The sequence below is a fragment of the Hippopotamus amphibius genome, chromosome 1, assembly GCF_030028045.1.
Source record: "Hippopotamus amphibius kiboko isolate mHipAmp2 chromosome 1, mHipAmp2.hap2, whole genome shotgun sequence".
Classification (NCBI taxonomy): domain Eukaryota; kingdom Metazoa; phylum Chordata; class Mammalia; order Artiodactyla; family Hippopotamidae; genus Hippopotamus; species Hippopotamus amphibius.
In genome coordinates, this window is record NC_080186.1 from 95154525 (window position 1) to 95169914 (window position 15390).

A 15390-nucleotide genomic window follows, 5' to 3' on the forward strand; every position below is an offset into this window, starting at 1 on the left:
AGGATGTTGAATAGTAGAGCCTAGATTTTATTCTGTAGGTAACAGTGAGCATTTGAGAGGATTTTGAGGTGGGTATTGACGTAACAGGGCTGTGCTTCAGGAAGACAACTCTGATAGCAGTGTGAAAAATGGATTGGTGAAGGTAAAGGGGTTGGAGGTAGAAAGCAGGCAATCCAGATAAGAGATCATTGCAGTAATTCAGTGAGAGATGATGAGAATCAAGGCAATGATGGTGACAGTGGCAGTCACCAGAGAGAACAATCAGTACTGCCCAGTGATTAGAAGTGGAGGAAGGAGGAAGTAGCCAAAGACTATGACTAAGAAGATGACAATAAAACTCATAGAAATGGAGAAGTCTAGAGCAGTTTTTAGGGCATTTAATCTCAGCTTGAGGCATGTAGGTGCTAAACCTGTGTTGTGTAACTGAGAGAAGTCCAAGGAGAGATGAGGGTTTGTGGAACATTGAAGGATTGCTAGGGGTTAGCGGGAAATAGGGAGAAGTTGGTCAAAGAGTACAAACTTCCAGTTAGAAGATGAATGAGTTCTGGGGATCTAATGCACAGCATTGTGATTATAGATAACGGTGCTGTACTATATAATTGAAAGTTGCTAAGAGAGTAGATCTTAAATGTTCCCACCCGAAAAAAGAAATGGTAATTATGTGATGTGATTGGAGGTGTTAATTACCACTACAGTGGTAATTATATTGCAATATATGTGTATCAGATCAACACATAGTATACCTTAAAACTATACAATGTTATATGTCAATTATATCTCAAAGTTGGGGGAAAATTTGAAGGACTGATCTGATAGGTGAAGCTTTGATGATGAATATGGTCTCTGAGGAAGAGTATAGAGTAAGCAGAGCAAAAGTAAGAGAATTATATCTTGGGATGCATCCATATTTAGGATGCTAGAGAAATGGATTATAAGGTTAAATAATTTTCATTAATAGAGTAAATACCTTTTTAGTTCTGTAATATTAGTTGATGCAGTTTCCTTTGATTCATCCAAACATGTTTTACCTGTAACCACATCACTTTTCATGGATGATGATTAGGGAATCTCTGTCCACAAAACTAGTTATCTCTTTTTCATTGATTTCTGAGATGCTAACACTGACTGGCTTGGTATCCTCAGATTCTCAGGTAGCAATATCTAGTTAGAAATAAAAGGCAAGCCACATATGTTACTTAAAATTTTCTAATAGCCAAATTTAAAAAAATAAAAAAGGTAAGAAGAAACAGGTGAAATTAATTTTTAAAATATATTTTTAACCCAGTTACCCAAAATGTTATCATTTAAACACGTAATCAACATAAAAATATTTTAAATTTCTGTTTTTGTACGAAGTCTTTGAAATCTGTTGTGTATTTTATACTTGCAGGACATCCCAGTTCGGGCTAGCCACATTTTAAGTGCTCAGTAGCCACATGTGACTAGTTTCTGCCATGTACGACAGTACAGTTTCTAAGGTGTTGAAAACTGGAATGAGTTCTGCTAACTGTTCACTCTGCTCCATCATAAATTCCATCACATTCATTTCTTAAGAGAAAGACAATTTTGCAGAAATTAGCATAATGTCTTTGATTTTCAGCATGTTTTAGGTATGCAGGAATAAAGCAAGCTTAGGGAAGTACCATAATGTTTCAGTGTCTCAGTGCTACCTGAGAAAATCCTTCCTCTCTGCCTGTAGAATACCAGAAACCACTACTTTAGGCTTAAATTATGGTTAAATACTTTAGGCTTTTGCCATAAATCTCATATAACATCATAATCTTCCCAGCAAACGTATATAAGCCCCTTAACTAATACATTTTAACGCTTTCAAACCTTCCCAATCAGAATAAAACCTTTCAGATCACAGTTCTTACAATGAGCATCAGTAACCCTTATTAAATATACCCTCGGCTTGGATGTGTCATTTTTTAACATGATGCCAAAAACTTGATGGTAAATTTCCAGAAGCATTAACTTAAATATAAAATAAGAAATAGAAAAGTTTAAATGAATTATATAAATATCTCATTATTAAGAATTAATGAAAAACAGGAGAGTTACTATAATTTACATTTAATTATACTTATGTTACATACTACATATTACTACAGTTTTCAAAATTAATTGAGAATTAATAAAACATTAAATGTGGGAGATTTTTATCTTACAGAGTAGAATAACAGGTATTTGTGTGAATTGCCTTTATTTTATTTAATGATTTAAAATATGTTTAGATTAATTTTGAAAATCATTGCAAGCAACACAATAATATTGATTATAAATAAATTCTGAATATTTATATCTTAATGCTGTGACAGATTTCTGAAAATTGTAATGTAGTAAATCAGGAAGAAACTTACCTAGTTTTGATTGTCAGATGTAATTTAGCAATGGGCTAGCTAGGGATTTTCCTGTGGGTTTTTTTGGTTTTGTTTTTTTGTTTTTTTGGCCGGACCATGGCAGCATGTGGGATATTAGTTCCCTGACCAGGAATGGAACCCGACCAGGGATGGAAACCCCGTGCCCCCTGCAGGGGAAGTGCAGTCTTAAGCACTGGACTGGCAGGGAAGCCCTGGTTTCTTGTTTTCGTCTTGCTTACTTAGGATTTAAGTAGAATAGGAAAAACCAAGTCAGATAATACTTCAGAAATATTTTCCAGATATGTTTATGTAATTAAATATATTAGCCTTTTTATAATGTTTTTATTCTCAAAACATTAAAACTATATTACAGTTTAAATGTACCATATAGGTTAAGTATTAAAGAGAACTGGATTTTTACTTAGAGTTTAACAAGTGTGTGTACTTTTTATGTAGTTGAGCAATTCCAGTTGTTATTTCCCCAGCCATCTTGGACCTTTTGAGTAGTTATTCTAACTGTTGATTAAGATTCCTAAATAGTTCTCTTTTTCTTTGCAGAGATAAAAGCAACAGTGTTTGATGACTGCAAGAAAGAAGGCGAATGGAAGGTAGAATTTGCATATTCACATAGAATTTGCATAAAGCTAGAAGCCTTTATTGAGGACTTCTATATATTTTACTTATTATACTTCTGTAAAAGATAGGATCTAGAACCATACTGCTTGCATTCAAATCCTAGCTTCACCCTGTTAGCTGTGGCTTCTTGAGCATATTACTTGACATCTCTGTGCCTCTGTTTCCTTATCTGTAAAATGGGGATGGTAGTACCTCTTAGGATAGTTGTAAATATTAAATGAATTAATCCATGTAAAATGCTTAAAATGGTGCCTAGAACAATTATTATTCTACAAGTGAAATTTTATAATTTTAAGAAAATTTGATGTTAAACATAAGATACATTTAAAGTGAACAAGTTCTGTTTCAAAATGAAAATACATGTACTTCTATTTGCTTACTTATGTATATTATATGTACATATATTGAGAAAATAAATTTCCAGGTTATGCAAGCTAAATGAGTTGAGATAATTTTGCCTACTGTCCTAATATTTTAATTTTATGTTATAAAAAGTTTATAAGTTTGAGTAGGTTTAATGCATTAAAATCTGTCTTTTGTGAATTTTTGGCAGTCAAGTGTTTATACTATTTCTTAATTTATATTCATTTTAAGATAATGCTCCTGGATGAATTTACCACTAAGCTTTTGGCATCGTGTTGCAAAATGACAGATCTTCTAGCAGAGGGTATAACTGGTAAGTATTACAAATACTCATCATGAAAAACTTTTTTTTATGATTGGGATAGTTTGAAGTATTAATAAATTTTAGTTAGTAATTATGTTTCTCAGGGGGTTATTTCTTATTTTTTTAGTAACTCTAGCCGTAATAATTACACTGGACATTCTTTTCTTTGTGAATCTTCAGAATAGCCTCTGTCAGTCAGGGTTTTTTCCCTCAGCTGAAACATATGTAATTAAGCGCCCCTAACCAAGACTTAAGTCAGTTGCCTTGTTGAGTTTGTTCTTCAAATTTTTTACTCTTATGTATTTGTTATAGTTTTGTATGTTGATACACTCGGTTTACCTCAGTATTTTGATCAATATTTCTGGTTTTCATGTATTGCTTTTAAATGAATAGTGAGATTTGTCACAAAATCAACTTTTGTACGGATTTACAAGTGTGTAATACTGACCTTTTAAGTTTCTCTTTATTACCTAGAAATGAGGCAATTAATTGTAAATTTAAATCAGCTTTAGTGTGGGATTATGAAAAAAATCACACTGCCACAGTTGCTGTCTTCTACTAGGCAGGATTGTGTTAACAAGATTTTAATTTCTCTTACATTTTGGGGAAAATACCAATCTCTTATAACATCATAATCATATCATCGTCTATAACTCATCATCCTTTAACTAATTTATTTAAATTTGCTCTTCATAACAGCCCTTTAAAGACAGATATTAAATACGTCGATTTGTAATGTGAAAACCGAGACTCAAAGTCAAATATAATTCTTTTATATTTTGGATCCTAGTATAGTAACTGTATCCTTTATCACTCCTAACTTGTGAGGTTCAAAAGTATACCCAGTATTCAAGAAAGCGTGAGTATTGTGTGCAGTAAGAGGATTACCTAAAAAGTTTAGCAATGTTTACTTTTTGATATTTATTAATAAAATAAAATAATCTTTTATTGTTGATTACATATTCAGCTTGTGGTCTTTATGACTTTCATTAGAAAATTAAGCTCTGAACTAGAAATTAAAAGGTGAAAGCCTTGGTTTTTCTACTAACTGAATAAGTGTAATATTGATTAAGCCACTTAAGTTCTTTTAAGTTCCCAGAGGTCTCTGTGATATGCAGTTAGAGAACCATTGATAATATATATGGCAGCATAGGAAGCTACAGAACCATTTTGCACTGTAAGGAGGCTTTATTGAATTTTTATAGACCATTGTTCCTTACTGTGCGTTCAGTGTTGATACTCTTCAAGGAAAGGACTCTGTGGCCAAGTTAGTTGGGGAAACAGCGTTAAACAAAGCTAAACAGGTTTCTTTAGGACTTTTTGGAGTTTTTTACATACTAGCGGGTATGTGGATCCCCTGTGTATAGGTATAGTATTCAGTTTTCTAAACTTATTTGACCACAGAAAGGTTTTTTGGAAAGTGTTATGTAGGACTGTATATCATGGAGCATATTGTTATGGGTTGTTCTCAATATCCTCCAGAGTCACCTAGGTTTGCTCTGATTTAATCATAAGTATATCTACTGACTTGAACATGTCACATTTCTTTTGAGTTCCACGTCAGCTCTCCTGCATTTGCAGTTCAGTGATCAGACTTTCTGTCTGCATTCAAGTCATTTGTGAAAATATTCAGTGTGTCTTGGAACTTTTAAAAAACATGAGACAAAAATACACTTGTGATGCTACTTAAGTGTCTCTGTTGAAGTCAAGTAAAAACCTTTAAAAAAAAATAGACTGGGAATTAGATTATTCCTTTGTCACTAGTATAGGAATAATCATAAAAACCTTTTATTTTAAAATTTTTGTATACATCCTTATTGGAGTATAATTGCTTTACAGTGTTGTGTTAGTTTCTGCTGTACAACAAAGTGAATCAGTTATATGTATACATATATCCCCATATCCCCTCCCTTTTGAGCCTCCCTCCCACCTTCCCTATCCCACCCCTCTAGGTTGTCACAAAGCACTGAGCTGATCTCCCTGTGCTATGCAGCAGCTTCCCACTAGCTATGTATTTTACATTAGGTAGTATATATATGTTAATGCTACTCTCTCACTATGTCCCAGCCTCCCCTTCCCTGCTATGTCCTCAAGTCTGTTTTCTACATCTTTATTCCTGCCCTGCCACTAGGTTCATCAGTACCAGTCTTCTGTATTCCATATATATGTGTTAGCATACCGTATTTGTTTTTCCCTTTCTGACTTACTTCACTCTGTATGACAGTCTCTAGGTCCATCCACCTCACTACAAATAATTCAGTTTTGTTCCTTTTTATGGCTGAGTAATATTCTATTGTATATATATGCCATATCTTCTTTACCCATTCACCTGTTGATGGACATTTAGGTTGTTTCCATGTCCTGTCTATTGTAAATAGTGCTGCAGTGAACATTATGGTTTTCTCAGGGTATATGCCCAGTAGTGGGATTGCTGGGTCATATGGTAGTTGTATTTTTAGTTTTTTAAGGAATCTCTATACTGATACCCGTAGTGGTTGTATCAGTTTGCATTCCCACCAACAGTGCAGGAGGGTTCCCTTTTCTTCACACCCTCTCCAGCATTTATTGTTTCTAGATTTTTTGATGATGGCCATTCTGACTGGTGTGAGGTGATACCTCATTGTGGCTTTGACTTGCATTTCTATAATGATTAGTGATGTTGAGCATCTTTTCATGTGTTTGTTGGCCATATTGTATACCTTTTTAGGTCTATTTAGGAGAAATGGCTCTTTAGGTCTTCCACCCATTTTTGGATTGGGTTGTTTGTTTTTTTTTTGATATTGAGCAGCATGAGCTGTTTGTATATTTTGGAGATTAATCCTTTGTCGGTTGCTTTGTTTGCAAATATTTTCTCCCATTCTGAGGGTTGTCTTTTCATTTCTTTTTTGTTGTTGTCTTTTTGTTTCTTTTTTGTTGTTGTTTGTTTCTTGTTTTGTTTGTCATTTAATGAATATCCACTTTTCAGTGAATTGAAGAAGTGGCACCTTCTGCTATTGATAACCAGACATTTCAAAATCTTTTTCAAAGTCTGTTCTAAATCATATTACAAGATTTTTACAACATTTTAACATGTACATTATTCACCAAACATAGTACATAGTATGTACAGCATAAGATGACTGTAAGACACTTTATTTTGGACACTAAGCAATAAAAGTAAGTTAACACAGATTTAACCATAGTCTTTTAAATGTGAAATTACAACTGCTGGGAGTGGAGATAGAAATAAAATTAAATATTTCCTTGGAAATCTTATTTGATATGCTCTCTAACAGAAGCTGTGATAAACCTATACTATGCTAGTATAAATTTAGGGATGAGAAAATGAATCATAGTATTTAAAGGAGAAGTCCAACAGTAGCCTTCCTTGCATGTCAAGTTAATGTTTTAAATTCTTTCTAGGCACTTGGTCAGCGTGAATCTTGAAAGATGGTTCTCTTGATTTGTAGAATGATACTTTAAGTTAGTTTTTTTTTAATATAGCCTTCATAGTTAATTTGACAATTTAGAGCATAGTAGTTTTAAATTCACTTTCTTTTATATTAGTTATTTTATAGTCTTAATTTTAATAATAAAAATATAATTGAGTAAATTGTGATATTTCATTATTGAAAAATGATTTATAAATATTAATGTGTGGTTTTAAAAGAAAAAGAGTTAATTGGCAGTTTATTTAAAGAATGTTATAGTGGTTAAAAACTTAGACTCTGGACTTGGACAGATGTGGGTTGGAATCCTGTCTCCTCTTCTTACTGTGTAACTTGGATAAGTTACTTAACTTTTTTAAGCCTCAGTTTCCTCATTTGTAAAATACATATAGGGTTATTATGAGGTTTAACAGATAATTCATGTAAAGTACTTAGCCTGGTTTCTTATATTTTCTATTATTATGGTAGAATATTTTTGAAAAGAATACATATTTTAATTTTAAATGCATTTTCTTTGTTTCTTCATGACATGTTAATTGCTTATGCTGGTAGACCTAACTATCAAATAACTGCTTTATGTTTTTTCTCATGATGAGCACTTAGCCCAGAGTTTAGGGAAGACACATTTTCAGGACTTTTTAATTTTTCAACTGAAGACAAAGAAAATGTTAAGCCCAGGATATATAATTGTGTTCCCATATTATTATAAATAAGTACAGTAAATTTCATTTGAAAATTATTTCAAGTGTGTAAATGTTTCGTTATATAAAATGATTTTTTTTGTTGTTAGTTGTGGAGAATATTTATAAGAATCGAGAACCTGTCAGACAAATGAAAGCTCTTTATTTTATCTCTCCAACATCAAAGGTGAGTGTTTTGAATCTTTAAAAAGTACATTCTTCAAAATTTTCACCATTGACATGATTTTCTCTTAGAAAATTCAAAGCAATAAAATGTCCTTTGTTAGAAAAATAGTGCTAAAAACTAGTTTGCTTAGGAAAGTCTTTCGTATTAGAAGATTGTTTCCAATAGTTTTAGAATAAGAATCTGAATGTGGCAATTCCAGTTTCATTTCTTCTAACTTTAGCAGATAGTAGGGAAAAACCCAGATATTTACTATGTAGTCTCTACATATTGGTGGATTTTAATGACATTTTATATCTTATCTGTAATATAATTTTATAAGATAAAGTTCATGATCAGAAAAAGAAGTTAAAAGCACCGTTTTTACCTTCTAAATTGGCTGAGGGATTAAAAACAAAGTGTGTATAGTTAGACATTTATTTATTTATCTATGTATAGTGTTCTAGCTATTAATGTCCATTATCAATGGTTAATGGAGCAGAAACTGCAATACTGTATACTGCTAGTGAGAGTATAGATTAATATAGCCTTTTTTGGAAAATAATTTGCCATATCAAGAACCTTAAAACATTCTGAATCTTGGAATTTATTGTAAAAAAAAATCAAATAAATGATCAAACTAAATTCCAAAAGCAATAAAGATATCCAAATAAATTCTTAGCATTAACAAATAATGGTATGAAAGACCATGTAAACATTGAAAAATGAGGTCTCTAGAAAATTTTAATGATCTATGTAAATGTTCTTTTTTAATGTAAGTGACAAAAGCAGGATACAGAATTATATATTCAGTAAAGGATCAAAGGATTCAGAGAAAATGGTACCTGAATGTGACTCCTTTATCTACCACAGCCAACTCCAGTTTCTCTTACTGTCCTGAATCAATTACCTCTGGGTGCCTATGAGGCCTTGGGCTCCTCAGGCACTTGTAGAGAAACTTGGTGTGAGATGTCCTTCCTCGGGATGGGGCACCTGGAGATCAGCATCAGAGAGTTCCCAGGCAAGGGTCAAAATGACAGATTTCAGGAAGTTTGCCTATAAGAGATCTTTGAACCCTAGGGAAAGGTCAGTTCGGCAGTTTGTTTGCTGTCATACCTACAGCCCTCAGGAGGAGAAATCTCTTTGCCTTCTTCTTCTCACGGTGCTGCCTCTGTTTAGGATACTCCAACAACTAAACCGAAGCCACAAGTGAGCTGACAAAGAGAAGTAACCACACATCTTAGTGGGTCACGTGGCCATAGAGAGAAGGTTTAGTAAGAATGAGAAAAGGGCACATCTAGCAAAATATAGAGGATTGGAGAGAGGGTTGATAACCTGGACAGAAAAATAGTACACTTAAGAAGAGTCTGGTATAGTGTGTAAAAAGCTTTCTGAAGCTCAGAAGTGTATTTTCTCAGTTAAATATTTAATTGAAGAAGAAGATAATTACTATGGAAATTTGGATTGAGAGTCTAGAAGATAAAAATAGAGTTATCTCAAAGCAAAAAAAAAGCAATCATGGGAGGAAGATAAGAGACTTGCAGGATAGATTCATAGGCTGTAACAGAAATATACTAGTTCTAGGAGTTGCAGGAAGAGAAAAAGGAACAGATGGGTGAGAGAAAATTCAATTGTTGGTTCTTCATTTTTGCTTTCAGACTATCATATCTTTAAAACTACCAACATAGAGGCAAATACTACTAGACTATATTATCTACTCTCCCTACTCCTCGCAGTCTAACCTTTGGGTCATCCATTCTAATCCCCCTTGACAATTTTAGCTCCTAGCTCACTGTCAGTCTCTTCAACACTTCTCCAGTCATAGTCTCCATGGTTCATTATTTGTGTAGGTAATACTTCCAGTACATTCATTGGTTTCTCAATTCCTTGATCTGTTATCTTTCAGTGGTTTTGTATTCTCTTTTAATTAATTAATTTATTTTTGGCTGCGTTGGGTCTTCATTGCTATGCGTGGGCTTTCTCTAGTTGCATTGAGTGGGGGGCTGCTCTTCATTGGGGTGCGAGGGCTTCTCATTGCGGTGGCTTCTCTTGTTGCAAAGCACAGGCTCTAGGTGTGAGGGCTTCAGTAGTTGTGGCACGCGGGTTTAGTAGTTGTGGCACGTGGGCTTAGTAGTTGTGGCTTGCGGGCTTTAGAGCACAAGCTCACTAGTTGTGGCGCATGGGCTTAGTTGCTCCGCAGCTAAGATGTGGGCTCTTCCCAGACCAGGGATTGAACCTGTGTCCCCTGCATTGGCAGGTGGATTTTTAACCACTGCACCACCAGGGAAGTCCCTGGTCTTATCTTCTATGTTGCTTCAGCTTCTCGGTCACTTGGCCATTCCTAGATCTCCTCATCACCAAAGCGGCACGCAGTTCATACATTTTACCTTGCTGCTTACTATGCTTCTAACTATAACTGGCTAGACAACATAGCGTCTTAAAAAATCAGTTTATAAATTAAACTTTTGACAGCTAAGGTTTTACTTTATCATCAAAATAAAGTAATCTTAGCTGTTTCAAACACTAGCATATTTAAATTAGTATTTGATAAAATGTATATTAACATCTAACCTTTTTTTAAGTCTGTAGAATGTTTTTTACGTGATTTTGGAAGTAAATCGGAGAACAGATATAAAGCAGCATATATCTACTTCACTGACTGTAAGTAGCTTTGTAAAAATTATTGCTTTATTATTTCAAATCCTATTAATCATGAAATATTATAATACCAGTGACTTTCTGTTTATTGATTGTTCTAATTAGGTTAGAAAGAATCTAAAAGCATAAGATTCTTTCTATCCTAATTCATGGTAAGGCAATAGAAAAATAAATCATTCCAAACTAATTTCAAAAGACAGTCACTTTTGCTGGTATACAGGGATGAGGGAGTTAATGGGGAGGGCTATCCCCTCAAATTCTGTGCCGATAACAGGAAGAATTCTTCTTTAAATCAAAGTTTCAACTGGGGATTTGATTATATAATTAAAAATAAGACCCTTTAGGAGATGCACTGAAGAAACTGCCATCTGTTTGCTAATACTAAAGGAGAAAACCTATCACATTTCTTTTTCTATGCTGTACAAATAGAAAGCAGCTTTCCTGTAAATATTTTTCCTGTAAATTATTATTTATCTCATACCTACTAGTAGTTTGCATTTTTAAAAATGCCACATAAGTATTTGTCATTTAAGTAACCTTATTATTCACAAATTCATGTGTATGGAATTGATAAAATTTAATGAATGTGAAGCCTTTTTTAATTTAAGCAATCTCGAGGCTAAAGAACATCATGTTAAAAGATAGTAGAAACCAATGTTTGATACTCCAACCTAGATTTAGTGAAACTATAAGCAGTTAGGTAAAAGGAGGGGAAAGACGGGCTTTAAGGTCCAGAACTTACTACTTTAGAGGCTTAGAATTTCCTGACATTAGAGAAAGTCTTGTAATTCAAGGAAAAATTTAAAATTTATGTGGTGTGGCTACAATTAGTGGCAGATTTAGAAAAGTACTGTAAATTCCTGAGGAGTTCTGAAAGTCCTACAGAAGTTTACTAAGTCCTTAGTTTGGACTTGATTTTCCTTCCTAACAATTTTAGTTTGCTGTGTTAACTGTTCTCTAAGGAAATATGTCTTAGGTTGTAGTGGCTACGAATGAGGAAAATGAAATTTCTGTTACAGCCCTTGTTACTAGAATGCATCTGCTCTGTAAAGTGAAAAACAGTATTTACATATTATCTCCATCCTCATAGTAAATTACTTTGTGAAAGTCAGTAATTATATATAAAAAATAAATATTCTTGGATGTTGGAATGATTTATTCAAAAGAATGAAAATTTAGATGCAATTATATGCTTTGAATTTTTTTTTCCCTCTCAGTTTGCCCTGATAATCTCTTCAACAAAATTAAGGCTTCTTGCTCCAAGTCAATAAGAAGATGTAAAGAAATAAATATTTCCTTCATTCCACTTGAATCTCAGGTACTATTTTAACTTTTTTTAATTAATTAAAAAAAGAATATTTATTTATTTATTTGGCTGTGCCGGGTCTTCGTTGCCACATGCAAGATCTTCAGTTCTGGCACATAGGATCTTTAGTCATGGCATGCGAACTCTCAGTTGTGGCATGTGGGATCTAGTCCTCTGGCCAGGGATTGAACACTGGTCCCCTGCATTGGGAGCATGGAGTCTTAGCCACTGGACTACTGGGGAAGTCTTTAAATTTATTTTTTACTGAAAAAAAATTTTTTTTGAGTAGAGAAGGGTTTATTAGAAGGGTCAAGCAAGGAGAATGGGCATCTTGTGCTCAGAAGATCCAGACTCCTTTTATTTTTAACTTTAGTTCATAGTGGATTTTAAAATTCAGTTTTATGACCTTAGTTGTTAATAAGGTTTATCCTGAATGTAAATTGGTACAGCTACTATGGAAAACAGTATGGAGGTTCCTTAAAAAACTAAAAATGGAACCACCATATGGCCTAGCAATCCCACTACTGGGTGTATACCCAGAGAAAACCATAATCCAAAAAGAAACATGTACCACAATGTTCATTGCAGCACTATTTACAATTGCCAGGACATGGAAGCAACCCAAATGCCCATCAACAGATGAATGGATAAAGAAGATGTGGCACATATATACAATGGAATATTACTCAGCCATAAAAAGGAATGAAATTGAGTTATTTGTAGTGAGGTGGATGGACCTAGGGACTGTCATACAGAGCGAAGTAAGCCAAAAAGGGAAAAACAAATACCGTATGCTAACTTATATATATGGAATCTAAAAACAATGGTACTGAACAACCCAGTGACAGGGCAAGAATAAAGATGGAGATGTGGAGAATGGGCTTGAGGACATGGGGTGGGGGGGGGGGGGGGCGAAGGAGAAGCTGGGACAAAGTGAGAAAGTAGCATCGCCATATATACGCTACCAAATGTAAAAGATAGCTAGTGGGAAGTTGCTGCATAACAGAGGGAAATTAACTCAATGATGGGTGATGACTTAGAGGGGTGGGATAAGGAGGGTGGGAGGGAGGACCTTTGGGGATATATGTATAAATACTGCTGATTCACTTTGGAGTACAGAAGAAACTGGCATAACAGTGTAAAGCAATTATATTCCCATAGAGCTTAAAAAAATTATACCAAAATCTTAATGATGAAATAAATAATTCCTCATTCAGGAAAAAAAAAATAAGGTTTATCCTAAACGTGTTTTATATGTTATGTATTTGGTGAATTTTGAACAATCCACAAATGAACATTTCCTCTGATGAAGGGAGGAACATGAGTACTAAATTGGAATATAACATTTATAATGAAAGTGAACTTAAATTTAACATCTCCCACTAAGTCCTGTGTGTGTCATGGTTTACAGCCCTAGCAGATTATGAAATCAAAAAATTTTGAGCATAATCTTTGTTAAATGACTCCAAAGAAATAAATACTTTCAGCTTCTGTACCATTTGTGATATTAAAACAAAGTTCTTTAGTAAACTTTTTACATAACATTATATAAACTATCATTTAATTTATAAAATGGATTTTTGTAGATTTGTTTTGCTTTTAGAATAGTTAATGAGACTTCAATTAGTAATAATAATTGCAAACACATAGTACTCTCTCTCTGTCAGACACTTTCCTAAGTGTTTTACATGAATGTATTCATGTAATCTTCACAATAGCCCTGTTTATAGATGGTATGTCTATCTCCATTTTAAAGATAGGGAAGTTGAAGAGGTTAAGTAACTTGCCCTAATCACACAGCTAGTGCATTGTTTAGCTCTGTTCTCTGTGTTTGGAGTCTAACATTTTATAGAATTGAAATAGTTTGCTGTTTTTTGGAACTATTATTTTAAGAAATAGAAAGGTCCTGGATAACAAATTTTTATTTTAAGCTGATGCTGTTTTTGACAAAGAAAGACCATAATCAAATTTGTAAAATTTTAAGGTATCTGCTTAACACTAAACTGTTTTCCTTTAGGTTTATTCCTTTTGATAGGATATGTAAGTTTAGTGTAGGGTGAAAATGGGCTTCCTAAAATGATGTGAGATATAAATAGTGCTGTGATAAATATTACAAACATGTCCAGAGCATCTTGCTGCACAGAAGATTAATATGGTTTTAGCCTCAGAATTCAGTAAAATCAGTAATTGCTATATTTGAAGGAGAGGTTTGTATAGCTATCTGACTAATTTGATGGCTGTTGGAAATTACTTGTCTTTGTGTGTATAGACAAATCTCGTGAGAATCTTCTAGTTACTAGTCTTTGCAAAATGTCGTGATTACTTAAGGTCCTATTTGCTATATGTTTTTCCCCTAAGAAGTTTTTTCTTTTAATTTGCTTTCTTAATAAACATCTTAAGGGAGTTTACTTAATGAATTTAACTGTTATGGGGAAATTACAGTGAAAATTGTAATTTTCTCAATTTTGTATTGTGACCTTTTGTTTGTTTGCAAGTGAAGATATAAATGAAATACTGCTAACTGCTTTGAGCTGTGAGCAAAGGCTTATGTGAGCATTTATCAAGATCATGCACTGTGGACACTGTCTTCTAGATGCAAAACAGTATGCTATGAAAAGATGAGCAAGATATATGCCCCATCCTCATCTGAGTGCTGTAAAAGAGATACAAAGTGTTATGCATCTTCAAAATGATATCAGTTAAGATTAGGTTCAACTGCATATAACAGCACAACTTAAACTTCCAGTGCTTAACCAAGTTGGAAATTTATTTCTTGCTAATATAAAAGAAGTCAGGAAGTAGTTTATGTAAGGCCAGTGTGCTGGCTCTACAGAATTTGTCAGGGCCTTGTTCTCCTACGCATGGCCCTCATGGTCCAAGATGACTGCAGAATTATTACATTCTCACTTAAGGAAGGAAGATGGAGAGAAAGAAGGAAGTACATTTTCATTTGTATCTTATTAGCTAAAATTTAGTCACATGGCGATACCCAAGTGCATGGAAAACAGAAATGTAGTCTTTTAGCTGGGCATGTGGCTGCTTCCTCCAAATAATTGGTATGATTACTGAAAAGTAAGGAAACAATGGTTTTTGAGGAGGCAGCTCATGATTTGCCACAAGAGGAGATTAGTTCTTACTAGGAAAATGAGAAAACATTTAAAAAATAGAATTTCATAAGGTAGTAATGAGGGAAGGAATATTCTAGAAAGTGAGAATAGCCTGAGTGTGAAGATACAGAAGCAGAAAAGTGCAGGGGAGCAGCAGGAATATGGATTATAAGGGGTGACGGTATGATAGATAAGACTATGTCTGTAGGTAGGTTGGGACCAGGTTGTAGGAGGCACCAGGTTCCACCAATAATGATGGCAGCAAATGGGCTGGTTAAGAAAAGTCCTGAGGTCTTTAAGGAAAAGTGGAAGTCAGGAGATCATTGAGGAGAAATTGGTGAAGTCAGATGTGATAGTCTTCCAAAGAAGAGAAGTTGGACAT

General features: G+C 33.9%; 1 protein-coding gene across 2 annotated transcripts in view; it reads left to right on the forward strand.

The window, feature by feature from the left end:
• STXBP3 (syntaxin binding protein 3) overlaps positions 1-15390 on the forward strand; it is a 52611-nt gene that overhangs the window by 7122 nt on the left and 30099 nt on the right. For both annotated transcript variants that reach the window (XM_057722905.1, XM_057722815.1), the window contains exons 2-6: positions 2922-2971; positions 3594-3675; positions 7885-7961; positions 10520-10598; positions 11813-11913. In XM_057722905.1, coding sequence (XP_057578888.1) covers positions 2922-2971; positions 3594-3675; positions 7885-7961; positions 10520-10598; positions 11813-11913 — 389 coding nt within the window. The remainder of the gene's footprint in view (positions 1-2921; positions 2972-3593; positions 3676-7884; positions 7962-10519; positions 10599-11812; positions 11914-15390) is intronic.